Below are 14,771 nucleotides of genomic sequence, written 5' to 3'. Positions count from 1 at the left end.
ATTTTAGCCTTTTTTTTTTTTTTTTTTGCTCATTATTTTTGTTCTTTGTCATGTTACAATACCAAGGCTTCCTGATTTTGCTAGTCAAATCTAATGGAGTAGTGTATATATAGTATTCATGTGTGGGTAGAATTATATGTTGTGAACAAAGATAGCCCAGAGGCTAGCCAAGTTGTTGATCCTAGAGCTAAATCACGCGGAGGCTCAATAATTAGACAACCAAATAATAGATTTGCTTGGGATTCAGATTGAGCACACACGCTTACTTACTTCATTTCTTTCTAGGCAATAACTGATCAAATGAGCACCTATATTGATAGGTGGTGATAGAAGGATCTAGTGGAGAGTGTTTACTACTTTACTCTAGAATGTTCCTCCAACTGCACTTCTAGAACTATCCTTTCTAGAATATTTTTAGACTTTTCTCTCAACAACACTCATTCTAAAGATCTTTCTTCATTTCTTTACAACTCTTAAATATTCTAGATACTTCTCTGGCATGTCTTAGATATGAACTAAGTTGGTAATGAATTCTTGACACTTTCTAGAGTCTAAGCTTTTCATCCTTCATTATTATCTCTATTCTTAGTTACTTGTTATTTAAGTGTTGTCGTATGATTAACAATGATTACATACTACTTGAGTATTTGTGTTAAGAATTCTAGTTTGATACATTATACATAAAAGTTTAATGACGTGGCCAGTTTCCCCGTGCTTTTAATTCTATACATCTAGTTTTTTCAGAATATTTGATTTATAGTCCGCGTTGACATACTTCAGACAAACCTCTATTTTCAAAATTTTGTCTATCTGATTTGTAGGTTATTGTTTTTTTTTTCATGTTTGGTTATAGTAGGCACACTAGGAATTGTTTTGGCACATTAATTAGTGTCTATGTGTCCTTAGAATGAAATATGGCAAGAAAAGTTCTTTTTTAATAAAAAAATCATGATTAATGTCAATTAAGTCATTGTCATTAATTAATTGTCGCAAAAAATCGTTGTTGGTATAGTCAATAGTGTTTAGCCATATTAATTGTACCATGAGGAGCCTTGTTCTAACAAACTTGTTTCTATCTCTTACAGTTGCAAATATTGGACTATTCTAAGTCAGAACATCCCTAATATTCCAAATACAGATACTAATCAACGTCATTTATTAACTCAACTCATTTTGACCAAGCCTAATTCAGCCCATTTAAAAGTTTGGCATATAGATCAAGTTGATACATGAGAAACTTTAGTAAGAGTTGGGTGGGTTGGGCTACTCATTGTTTAGCCCATTTTGACTCAATTCATTTCAACCCAAGTAACATTTGGGGTGGTTAATGACCTGCCCATTTATTAACTCAACACGTTTAATTTTGATTCCTCCAAATTCAACCCAATACGCTGATATAACATCCCTAAACACATGCCCCTTTTATTAGAAATAAATTTAAATCCAAGTTAAAGGAGAAAAAAGTTCGCTCGATATTTATTGACTTTTTATATTTGCAGTAAATTGTTTCTTTATACATGCATGTATAATATATTAGGTAACTCATATGTTCTTCTTGCCATGTTTGATATTAGTTGTATATTTGATGTAATAGAGTATATATATACGGTGATGGCATCAAGGAGGAAGAGACAGTGTTTCAATAAAAAGACTACTCAATTACTCGAATTGTACCGTTGACACCCTGATTGTTTATACCTAAGTTCAAACCAATAAATGTATGCATGATATATGTTTGAATTTGCAGTACCATCACTTAACCTTGATTAATTAATGGTATGCATTTTTACTTACTAAATCACTTAATTTTGGTATAAATATTTTGTGCGAATACATTTTTTTTACTAAAAAAACACAAATAATACGAAATTATTTGGTTCTTGATGATTAATTAAACCTCTTCGTTATTAATAAACAAGTTAAAATTTCCTTATACAATATTGCATCAATATTTTAATTTACCTTACTCTATACAAGATTCTTTTCCATTTATCTAATATTTACCAATTATAGTTTGCACAAAGCATTACGTGACTTCTACAATTCTCTTAATTTTAAGTAAAAAATTTCTTATATTATAAATAAATTTTGACCTATTAGATATTTATAAAAATTTACCAATTAATGTTTGCACATAGAATTACCTTTTAAGTGACCTGATGGAAAACTATAAATTCACCCCTCTTAGAGATATACGTAAACCGTTTTTTTTTCTGTTCTTATATATTATTATATTGTAGTTTCACTTTGAAGAATATACAATTCTCATAGACAATGAAGAGCCTTTTCATGGTTTATGTGATTTTCTTGCTTGTTTCATTCTCTGGTATATTTAATTTGCTCTCTTCGCCTTTTTTTTAATAATCGTGGTGCATGTTCAGGTCAATTTGTATGCATCTCGATTAATTTTTCTATGTTACATGCATCTCACAACACTAGAATAGATACCTAATAACTTTGTCTAGGAGAATCTTAATAGTCTAGTTGGTTAACTACTTATAATTCATATTGTTGGAACTTGGAAAAATATATAGTACTAAGTAAAGGAAGGTGGTAGTAAGTGTGATGATGAGAAACGCACTTGTCCAAAATCTAGTATTCAAGTAATTCAAAGTCCCTCGGGGAGTACACATTATGGCATCCCAGAGTACAATGTCATGATCATGAATGGGTGTGAGTCAAATTGTAGTGGTGTTCACCTCTCTCGTGGTTAATTCATCTCAGCAAATTTTATAGATCCTAAGATTTTCAAGAGAATCGCGATTAATGATTGCCTTGTCAAATAGGAGCACCTATGAAATTTGGACAAGTTCTGTCTTTTGCGTATTCCAATGCCTTCAAATATCCTATGACTGTTACTTCAGTGCCACTAGATATGATTTTGTAGGATTTATTAATAATTCTTAGGTAGTACGAGTATATATGCATGCTTGAATAAGGATAGAGATAAATATAGGCATTTTATATTATATAGTTTATTTTAATTTTATCTCGAATTGAAGTGTAATTAGTTGATTAATTAAAGATTATGCTTGTCTACCTAGTATGATAATGTTGAGGTTGTCTTATTTTTTGGTATGATAATGAGGTTACATTAAGTCAATTACTGTTAAGTATTTTTGTGGTAATAGAAAAATCGATTGCAACTAAATATTCTTTTTGTTGCTTAGTGTGAAACCCCATATTTTTCGATTTATGTTCATTATTTACATTTATGATATCTATAAATTATATAAACACTATGGTCGATAAATAATAATTGATTCTTTCAGATCATTTACATAAAAATCATAGTGAAAATTCTTCTGAAATTGTCATTCTTTCACTAAAGTCGAAAACAAAATAGTAAGTGACATTTATGTTGAAACCTAGTAGAAAAATATGTCACTCTTTATGCTTATGGAACTAACTAAAATGAAAAGTGTGTCACATAAATTGAAATAGAGAAAACAGTACAAGTAATAATTAAAATGACAACTAAATAACAACATGAATAATTTATAATTAATATAATAAAGTTACGTAAATAATACATATTTTAAGAAAAAATCTAAATACTACTACTTCTTTATAAAAATAACTCTAATTTGTCACTCACAAGTCACAATATATATTTGGTTTTCTCCTCTTGGAAAGTAGGTGTAAAATTATAAATTTATTTCTAAGTATATATATTTCAATATCTAACTATTGTCGTGTTATTAAGTAACAAAATCAATTTTTTGCCATTTTTTTAAGATATGAAAAAATTTCAAAATTTATTAATTTCACATTACACTAATATGAACTTTCCATAATATTTTTGGTAAGAACATTACGAAATCAATCTATTTAAAGGGTTTTCTCCTCTTGTAAAAATCAAGTTATATAGCAATCAAGAAAAATAAAAGCATCCATATTTTTTTATTTTCTCTCTAGTTTCAATGGCATCTCCAAGAACATTGCAAGAAAGCATCAAGCAAGTTTTTTTTTAAGAATATATATAAGTAAAACTCTTATTACATAACATTTTTCATATATTTATTTTACGTTTTTTCGTGAATTTTCCTCATTTTTAGGAAACTCGAGAATTTAGAAATGAGGGCACTTAAGATTCAATCCACATTGCTCTTCTGGCAATGCACATTGTTGATTATAAGGAAGAGTGAACCAACTTGCTTTACTTTTGCTCAACACAAAATATACAATGAGATTGATGAAAATATTAAAGAGGTTAGTTTTCGATTTATTATTATAGGTATATTTAAGTTTAATTTGTTCTATTCTATGTATTGATATGCGATAAAAATATATTTATATAACTATGTTATTTACATTAATAATGTGTATAACGTAAATTCTATATATTATTGATGTATTTTTTGTTTCTTTTCTTTTGCAGATCGAAGAGTTACTAAGTGAAATCGACAATGCAAAAAAAATGATCAATGAAGAATAAAGATTTTAATTCTCAATATTTATTTTTAAATTTTGTTGTTGTTATTTTTATCGCACCTTGTTTTGCTGAAGTTAATGATATAAACTTTTTTCAGTTCTTGGTTATATGCACCTTGCAAAAGCATCAAACTCAATATTTTTTTATTTAGAGTATAATTTTTATGTGAGAAGTGACAAAAGTTTTAACAACAATTAAATTTTAAGTTGTAACCTTAAAAATCTAATGAGTTCAGTGCTAAGAACTTTAACGAGTAATCAAACTGAAACCCTAGATCCACATCCATTTATGTTGTGGGTGGGATGAAAGCTTAATCAATATATACATATATATAATTTACAAGTCAAAAGGTGTTTTTTTTTTTTTCAAATTTCATGTCAAATTAAACAATCGTCTGAACCATATCGATACGAAAGAGAAATTGAGATGATGAAACAAACTTTGGAAAGCCTAATTTTTGTTATATAAAACAAAATAACTGGGAAATTGGTACGGTATAACTTCTATAAAATAATATGTCAAACTATAACATTAACTTATAAGGTGCTTATACATACGTTCATAAATGCAGGACATATATTTGAATATGCACAACTATAACGTAAGCTTTGATTAATTAATGCTATACATTTTTACTTTATAAATCACTTAATTTTGATATAAACATATGGTGCGAATAAGCTTTTTTTTTTTTTTACTAGAAAGACAAATAACACGAAATTATTCGGTTCATCATGATTAATTGAACCCCTTCGTTACTAATAATCACAAGTTAAATTTTCCTTATACTATATAGTATGAATATTTTTTGACTTACTATATAGAATTTCTTTTCCATTTTTCTAATATTAATTCCCATGAAAATTAATAAAATGGGAAGTGTACAGAAATATGAAGGAACAAGTTACTCTGATATAGTCATTTCATTTATATTGTATCTATGGTTCCATTAAACAAAACAAGCAAAATTGATTGTTTTCTATTTATGATCAATATTTACATTTATGATATCTATAAATTATGTTAACATTATGCTCGATAAAGAATAATTGATTCTCTTTCAAATCATCTACATAAAAATCATAGTGAAAATTCTTTTGAATTTGTCTTTCTTTCAGTAAAGTCGAAAATAAAATAGTAAGTGAAATTTATGTTGAAACCCTACTAGAAAAAATATGTTGTTCTTTATGCTTATGGAACTAACTAAAATGACAGTGTGCCACGTAAATTGAAATAGAGAAAATAGTACAAATAATAATTAAGATTGGCAACTAAATAAAAACATGAATAATTTATATAATAAATATAATAAAGTTACATAAATAATTATTTTAAGAAAAATTCTAAATACTACTATTCTTTACAAATAACTCAAATTTGTCACTCACAATATATATTTGGTTTCCTCCTCTTGGAAAGTAGTTGTAAAATTATAAATTTATTTCTAAGTATATATATTTCAATATCTAACTAATCTCGTGTTATTAAGTAACAAAATCAATTTTTTGCCTTTTTTTAAGATACGAAATTTTCAAAATTTATTAATTTCACATTACACTAATATGAACTTTCCATATTATTTTTAGTAAAACATTATGAAATCAGTCTATTTAAACAGCTTTCTCCTCTTATAAAAATCAAAGTTATCTAGCAATCAAGAAAAATAAAAATATCCATATTTTTTATTTTCTCTCTAGTTTCAATGGCATCTTCAAGAACATTGCAAGAAACTATCAAGTAAGTTTTTTAAAAATATATATATTTTTCAATATCAACGAGTCAGTTTTAATACGTATATATGTATGTTGTAATATACATTTGTTTTACTTTCACGATTACAAATTCCACATTTTTACGAATGGTTGAATTATTTTCTAGATGTATCAAACTTTTATTTATTTTACGTTTTTCATGAATTTTTCTCATGTTGCTTACTATTTTTAGAAAAATCGAGAATACAGAAATGAGTGCATTTAAGCTTAAATACGCATTGCTTTGCATGCAATACACATTGTTGATTATAAGGAAGAGTAAACCAACTTGTTTAACTTTTGGTGAAGACCAAATATAGAAGGAGATTGATGAAAATATGAAAGAGGTTAGTTTTCGATTTATTATACGTATATTTAAGTTTAATTAGTTGATATGCGATAAAATATATTTATATTAACAATGTGTATAACGTAAGTTCTATATGTTATTTATTGTGTTTCTTTTGTGTGTTTTCTTTTGCAGATTGAAGAGTTACTAAGTAGTATCAACGATATGAAAGAAATGATTGATAAAGAGTAAAGTTGACCTAAAAGCTTTTAATTCCCAATATTTATTTTTAAATTTAATTGTTTTTATGTTATCGCACTTGTTTTGTTGAAATTAGTGATATAAACTTTTTTCCATTCTTGGTATGTTTTAGATTGTTCTAAGCACGTGGATATTGATTTTCATTATATCGTATATGAATAATTTAAAATAAAATTAATAAGGTCACATAAATTATTCTTTTGATAATTAAAAAATATATATTCTAAATGGTACTTTCTCTTTTACAAACAATTACTCAAATTGTTACTCACAGTATTTGGTTACCTCCATTTTAAAAAATAGTTATTAAATTTTAAATGTATTTATAAATATTTTTATTTCAATATCTAGATTTTTTATCAATGACTCCTTTAATTAGGTTCAATTAATCTCATGCTATTGAGCAACAAAATTAATTTCTTACTATTTTCGTAAGATATGCAAAATTTTCAGAACTTATTAATTTCCTATTACATTAATATGAACTTTGAATATTACATTGCTAAAAACTAATGACATTATGAAATCAATCTTTTTTTTAATTTTATTTTTATAAATTTCAAAATAAAATGTAGCCGCTACAATTTCTACCACAACCTTTATCGTTCGGATGAGCACTATGAGATGAATACTTTGTGCACACGGAATAACCCCCACCCTGGGCAATTCTAGTTAAGATGAGCTTTCCTTTTTTTTTCAAATTTCATGTCAAATCAAACAATCGTCTGAATCATATCGAAACAAAAGGGAAATCGAGATGATGAAACAACTTTGAAAAGCCTATTTTTTGTTATATAAAATAACATAACCGGGAAATTGGTATGGTATAACGTCTATAAAATAATCTCTCAATAAAGACAAGTTAAAACTTCCTTATACTATATGGTATATATATTTTTTGACCTACTATATAGAATTTCTTTTCCATTTTTGTAATATTAATTCCCATGGAAATTAATAAAATGGGAAGTAGACAAGCTACAGAAATATGAAGGAACAAGTTACTCTGATATAGTCATTTCATTTGTAGTGTATCAATGGTTCCATTAAATCAAAACAAGCAAAACGTCTGTTTATTTAAAGAGACAAATTTTACATTCACTACAAACATACTTGCTGCACACTCCGCGACGTCGAATTAGCACCAACAGCTCCTCTATATATCCTCAGGTCCATTGATGTCCTGGAAATGAATGAAACAACATCAGACACCTGACTGAAATCTAAATCCAGTAGCTGCGTTAGGCGTTCAGATCGAGTGTATTACCTTGTTTGCAATCACAGCACCATCTGGAATTTCTAGTTTCACTCCGGATTTGGCAGCAATGGTCACTTTCCCCTGTATTCCCCGGATAATGTCATTGATAGGACGTTAAATGCATGTCAAAATAAACGTACTCGAGAAAGAGAATAAAGTTTTGCTAATTACCTTGAGGGTAACGCCAGATCCGAACCATACATCACCGGTCACCTTCAAGCTATCTAGATCAATGATGCTGGGAATAGACTTGAAACGGCCTAAGAAGTTGGCCACCTGAGAGACAAGACAGTAACTGCATTCAGCTAAATGTCATGCAAATCTGCAGCACTAATCTACTTGCGGAGTTGATGCTAACCTTCTTGAATTCAGGTCCCAACTCGATGGATGGGTTGGATGGATTAGACCTGGCCGGGTTTCGGATAACATAGCCCTCATCAGTCAAGGTGTAAAGATCAGACTGCAAAGATATACAGGTGGATGAGCACACTACAAATCATTTAAGCTAACTGAGGACGTATAGTATCGTTAATCAACAAAATGGAGGTTCGTAATTAACCTGAACAAGGAGCAAATCTGAAGTTGCTTTCACGGGAAGGAAACGAGATCGAGGAACATTAGCACCAATTGCCCGGTCAAAAAACTGGTTGAATAAAATGGGAATTAGTAATCCTAGATAGGAACAAGCATCACGAAAAAAGAGGAACAAGGTGACAAAAATATCAAGACTAAAGAGGATGAAGTTGGGTATTTAAAGATACAGAGTTAAGTTTGGCATACCTTAATTGCAGCACCGGCAGCAGTTTCAAGTTGAAGAACTTTGACTCCGTCCACTTCCTGACAATGAATATTGGCTAGATCAGGCACTTATACAAAGTGTTGCAACTATGGACACATGCTAAACAAGAAGAAACTGATACCTTTGGGTTGGGAATAATCTCCATCTTGAGTGCATCTGCTTCTACAAGTCTTTTAATAGCACTCAGATTCACCCACCTGCACAGAAGCAAGGGCTCTCGGTCAGATATTGTTTCATTGACAAGACTGCTGAATAAAGCTGAGAGTAGGTCATAAGAGCTATTAATTAGACTATCTTGACTTACAAGTTGTTGGTGTTGAAAATTTTGAATTTTTCAATTGACTTGAATTCATTGACCTGTACCAAGCAAGTGAAAACGGATCATCAAATTAGGCCCCTCTTGGATGAAGTGAAATAATAGCATACATCGTCGTGTTAAGAGGAAAATAAATGAGCATTTGTAATTTGACACTAGCAACATAAAGGATATATCCATTTCAACAATAGATTCTAGTCCAATTAGAGAACTGTTGACTAAAACGTATTATACAAAGAAACCTGAGTCACTTTCCCATTTCCACACCTAATAACACCACACATAAAACAAAAGAGACGGGAGATATAACTCACATGTTCATCAGGGACTTGTGCTATTTCCAATAGCTGCAGCACCACAGAAAAGAAGTTCAATAAGAAACTTTAGCAAAAGTAACTCATATATATTAAGCAAAAGGCATGCAAGCAGCAGCACAACTATCCTAAGCCTCTCAGAGAAGCGAGAAAATTACGACGACTCCAATCTAGATTCAAAGGACTAGGAGCAAGCATGTTGCCAAGAAATTGCATCATGATGAAGCACCACAGAGGAACTATATTCACTTTGCAGGTACTGTCTTTTCATGGGGTCACATGCAATCTTGGGAGGTAGCAATATGAGGGGTCAAAAAGTAAAATGTAATTTCAGACCCTCTCCAATAGACATACTTAGTTGATCAAGTGAAGTAGACGAGATCTAGGTAGTTGTACTTATTTGTAGGTTGTTTTCGACAAGTCTATATCCAACCAGATGATACATAGACAGGAATTGCTTCGGCGCTTCAGATATAAGAATCAAAAACTGCAGATAAACCCAATTACCTGTACTTTTCCTTCATTTGAGATTAAGGTGCCACCTTTGACATCAGCTAAAGTTTTGGGAGTAACCTGCAATACTCATTAAGCTGTAAAATTGCAGAAAGTAGATAATTGTTTCACCTAGGAAGATGCAGTTTTAAAATAACTGTATCAAGTCAGTACCTCCATGCAATACTCATTTTTGTTTAGGATCAGATGATTTAGGATTTCTGCAATGTCAAATTAAGGAAAAGACAACACGCCATGGCAATTGAGAATGGCTTTAGTGTCAAAACCTTCTTCATGATTGAGATGTTATTAAATTGCACACAAAAGAACTATAGTTTCTTCAACAATGCAAAATCATAGGAAGGATACTCAAATCAACAATGGCACCCAAGTTATCTGAGTTCGCAACAAAGACATATTCCTTTCCCTGTGGAAGATTGAATTATAATAATTAATAGGCAACATTTCACGCAGACAGTAAATGTAAAAAAGGCCACCAGAATGCCAGCCATAATCATAAGAAGGCAATGACATGAGAAGCAAACCTTTGCTAGTAGTGCATCAAGCTTTCCACTATTCATCAAAGAAGGAAAAACATCACCATGACCTGGAGGGTACCTGTACATAAGCAATGTACATTAGGTAAGTGAATATACATGTTATATCTACAAAAGGACTAGAAAAGATGGACAAGGAATCATAATTCTTAAAGCCTTCTCGACTGGATACACTGTTTGAAGAAAGCAATTCAACAAAGCAAACCCAAGAAACAGACAGCTTTACCAAACAATTCTGGCTCACAACAGTAATTACCTACGTTCTGGTTATCATTCTTGAAGCAGAAAGCATACATAAACATAGAGACGACAAATTAGAGACAAAGCTAAACGAAAATAAGCTTTCACGATCAGTTCAGGTCACTAAGTTCAACAGAACAATGATACCCCACCCAATTGCTAACAAAAGAAACAGCAAAAATTTTGATCCAACTATTTCTCAATAAAATGATCCATATCTAACTTGTTTCAGATTTTCAGAAGAGAGGATGAAACTTCGTTATAACTCAACAGAGAGCCCAACAGCTTACATATTCCAGAACTCGAATTAAGATTCATTTTGAAAGAAAAAGAACATCATTAGAAATATCACATCTTAAACTGTCAATTACCATCCATCTTTTCCGGAATTGCCTTTGCATGGAAGTGGGGCAAAGTCTTCCGTAACCAGGCGAGGGTACTGGCTCTGTGAATATTTAACAGAAAACGTTAAATCTCTCTTTACAAATCCAAAACTTTTCCCATGCAGATACAAGCTGATAGATACTTGATATCACTAATGATAAGTCACACTGACCTGATTGAATGTATGAATATCAATGTTTGAGTTCACATATTTTTCTACAATCTACATAGAGAATGCAATGGTAAGAAGTCAGCACTTGCACTCAGCCAAACAGAAAACAAAACCATGGAAGAGAAGACATCAAAGTTATATTGTTTCACCTTCAGTGTATCATCATGGGTGTTGAACGAATTCATCAAAAGCAGGGGAACACTGCATCCGAACTTGGCATTGAGGGCCTACAGAATACGAGTTAATCAAGTTAATCAGAGAACATTTAAAAGTGGAACACCATGATGGATTAAAATATTCCATTGATATGTGGTACCTCAATTTGCTTGACAATCAAGTCGAGGAATGTCAAACCATTACGAACTTCAATAACTGATCTGCATCAACAAAAAAAAAAGGAACTTGAAATTTCTGCATCTTATAAGATAAACAAAAAATGCAATCTACAACTTTGCTTTTAAGTGGAGAACATCATCTCCATATGCAGTTGCAAGTTTCTGAAAGCTAATATTTTTCACAGTAGAAGGAAGGCCAGGTCTTCCCAACATTTAATTGCTCTCTAGGTTCAAGCATACAAATGCTTCAAAAATAAATATGCATGGTTAAAGGTGAAACACATTTGCTGGAGTAACATTATATTTATTTACAGCATGACACAGGAGGATAGATCCTGGCCTCCGACAGGTGAGCTGAATGATTGAATCTGATCTAATTACAAGTAGCCACAAACCATCTTAATTTTACTGCTATCTGAGTTCCTAAAACTTAAAAGGCATCACAAGCAGAAAAATTGTATAGTAGGAGTATCTGTTTTACAGTATTCCTACTCCACCAAATCATAGTGGTAATTAGATCACATAATGGTTGAAGATACCCCCCATCAGCCAGAATACACAACTAAAAGAACCCTCCTATCTGATGACTTCTAGTATTTAAAAAACACAATATTCAAGTAAAATAAATAGTCAAGCATATCGCTTTAACTGGAAAAAATATAAGCAAAGCAGGTGCTAACATCAACCAGCTCGTACACGACTTAGAAATTTTCAGGCTCCCAGCGGACGAGTCTAAAAAACAGCATCAGATGAAAAAAGACATAGAAGGTTGAGTAAAACACTCTAGATCCACCAACAGTATTCACTTTCAAACAGCGGGTGCTCTTAAACTATGGGTTAACGCCAATAAAGCAAGCTTAATGAAGTCAAATTTTCAATAAACTCTGTTTTCCAATAAATATAAGGCCTCAAATTGGCTAGAAAAAAGCTGCATATACATACTTGGGACCAGTGCATCCCATTGTTGTTCCCAAGCCTCCATTGAGCTTCAGGACGACAAGTTTGTCCAAAAGCTTCTTAGTCTCCGCGGGATCTGCATTAATCAAGATAATCAAACTTCTCGAGAAATATATTCAAACCGATCTAATACTAAACAATCCGTGCTGACACTCGTTGATCATGATTATGACAGATCACAAAAATATAAACTTTAGATGATACTGTAAAAATACCTTCAGAAAGAGGTGCTAAGTTGTCATATGGCACCACCACCTCATCAGTTGGCGTCTGGATTTTACTCCAGTCAATGTGTTGCGCTTCTCCACTACGATTCCAAAATGCCACAACAGATCAACAATCAATAACCAAAACTAAACCAAACAAAAAATCTGAAGTGATTTGCGCATTTCGAGCTACAAACTAATTTGATCTACAAAAGCACGGAAATTTAAGTACATTTTTTTATCACACACTATACAAACTAACTTGATCTGCAAAAGCTCGGATATTTATGCAAATTTCGCACACACACACTACACAAACTAACTTGATCTGCAAAAGCTCAGATCTTTATGTACATTCTGTTCACACACACACACACACTATACAAACTAACTTGATCTGCATAGGCTCAGATATTTATGTACATTTTGCACGCACACACACACACTATACAAACTAACTTGATCTGCAAAAGCTTGGATCATTACCTACATTCTGTGCGCACACACACACACTATACAAAGTAACTTGATCTGTAAAAGCTCAGATCTTGATGTACATCCTGCACACACACACAGACACACACACACTATACAAACTAACTCGATCTGTAAAAGCTCGGATTGTTATGTACATTTTGCGTTCACACACACACTATACAAAGTAACTTGATCTGCAAAAGCTCGGATCTTTATGTACATTCCGCACACACGCACACACTACATACAAACTAACTCAATCTACAAAAGCTCAGAAATTCAAGTAAATTTTGCACACACACTACAAATCATCAACTAACCAACAACAATTTCATATCAAGTAAAATATTCAGCATTAAATCACAATTCTCATCACTACTCTTACTCCAGTCAATTGTTGCACTTCACCACTATTTATCCCCAATGCCACAACAGATCAACCATCAATAACCAAAACTAAACCATACAACAAATCAAAAATGCAAATTGATTCGCACTTGTCAAGCTACAAACCAACTTGATCTGCTAAAGCTCACAAATTTGAGCAAATTTTTCAAACACATCAAAAAGCTGATAATTTACAATTCTTACTTAGTACTCCTAATAACCAAAATGATAGCTCCAAAACTATTAACTGTACCTTAGATAGCGACCGACAAGGTTAATAAATCCAGCTTTCTCATTTACACTGAGCCAAAAAAAAAACAAAAAATTAAAATCAGCATCTGGATCCAAATCAACTTAATTATATCACAATCAGTAACAAAACAGCACTGGAAATGGAAAAATTCGTAAAAAAAAAAGAAGTTACCTGATTTGATTAAGACCGGCGACGGCAGATTTGAGATTGTTGAGCTTTTCGGCATCAGCAGGAGAAAGAGTAGTAGCAGTAGCCATAGCGAAGAAGAAGATTTTGATCTACAGAGAGAAATGAGAAGAGAAAGTTCTCGAGGAGCAGAGAGTATGGAGAGGAGTGATAGATATAGTGTGTGAATGTAGAGAGGGAAAGAGGAGAAGAGTTAACACCTATAAATATTCTTCAATTAGGTGACACCTAATGAAACTTAACGATAACCGTTCTTTAACAAAGGCGATTTTATGAATTATGTTGTTGAGACATCGAAAAATATTGTAGGAAAGAATAATATTTCGCTATCATGCCATGTTCGACAGAGTTCCTAATATTTTTTTATTAGATTATAATAATTTTGCAATATGAACACTTTACTCTATGTAAATATTAATGACTATTTTTATAATTCAAACATGCTATAAAGAATTCTTTTATTAAGTATTTAAACTAGTCCATGAAAAATTATATCTCTATTTGAAATATAGGTAAGATATGTGTATGATTTTTTTCAAATTTCATTTTATAAAACTACACGGAATACATTAGTGTTATTATTTCGTCTTTTAACTTCTATGTTTACGTAAAAGGGTTCGAATATGCGCAGGAATAAACTTGGTTTGGATTTCCAGGGTAGGGGTGAGGCCCCCATAGTGTATTTAAATGTAAGAAATAATA

At 31.4% G+C, this 14,771-nt stretch overlaps 1 protein-coding gene across 2 annotated transcripts; it reads right to left on the bottom strand.

The window, feature by feature from the left end:
* Window positions 1-7,725: 7,725 nt before the first annotated feature.
* LOC102577726 (UDP-glucose pyrophosphorylase precursor) lies at window positions 7,726-14,284 on the bottom strand. Of its 2 annotated transcripts, NM_001288019.1 has the most exon segments (22): window positions 7,744-7,919; window positions 8,004-8,075; window positions 8,166-8,270; window positions 8,353-8,454; window positions 8,554-8,637; window positions 8,775-8,831; window positions 8,915-8,990; window positions 9,098-9,150; window positions 9,424-9,456; window positions 9,931-9,996; window positions 10,090-10,136; window positions 10,303-10,307; window positions 10,309-10,346; window positions 10,464-10,533; window positions 11,084-11,157; window positions 11,269-11,319; window positions 11,418-11,495; window positions 11,585-11,645; window positions 12,546-12,636; window positions 12,776-12,867; window positions 13,884-13,931; window positions 14,055-14,217. In NM_001288019.1, coding segments are annotated over 22 exon segments (1,416 nt in total). In that variant the 5' UTR covers window positions 14,141-14,217; the 3' UTR covers window positions 7,744-7,892.
* Window positions 14,285-14,771: the final 487 nt, after the last annotated feature.

Source organism: Solanum tuberosum, unplaced genomic scaffold (genome assembly GCF_000226075.1).
Source record: "Solanum tuberosum cultivar DM 1-3 516 R44 unplaced genomic scaffold, SolTub_3.0 scf00148, whole genome shotgun sequence".
NCBI classification, from domain to species: domain Eukaryota; kingdom Viridiplantae; phylum Streptophyta; class Magnoliopsida; order Solanales; family Solanaceae; genus Solanum; species Solanum tuberosum.
This window is presented reverse-complemented; position numbering and strand designations above follow the sequence as displayed.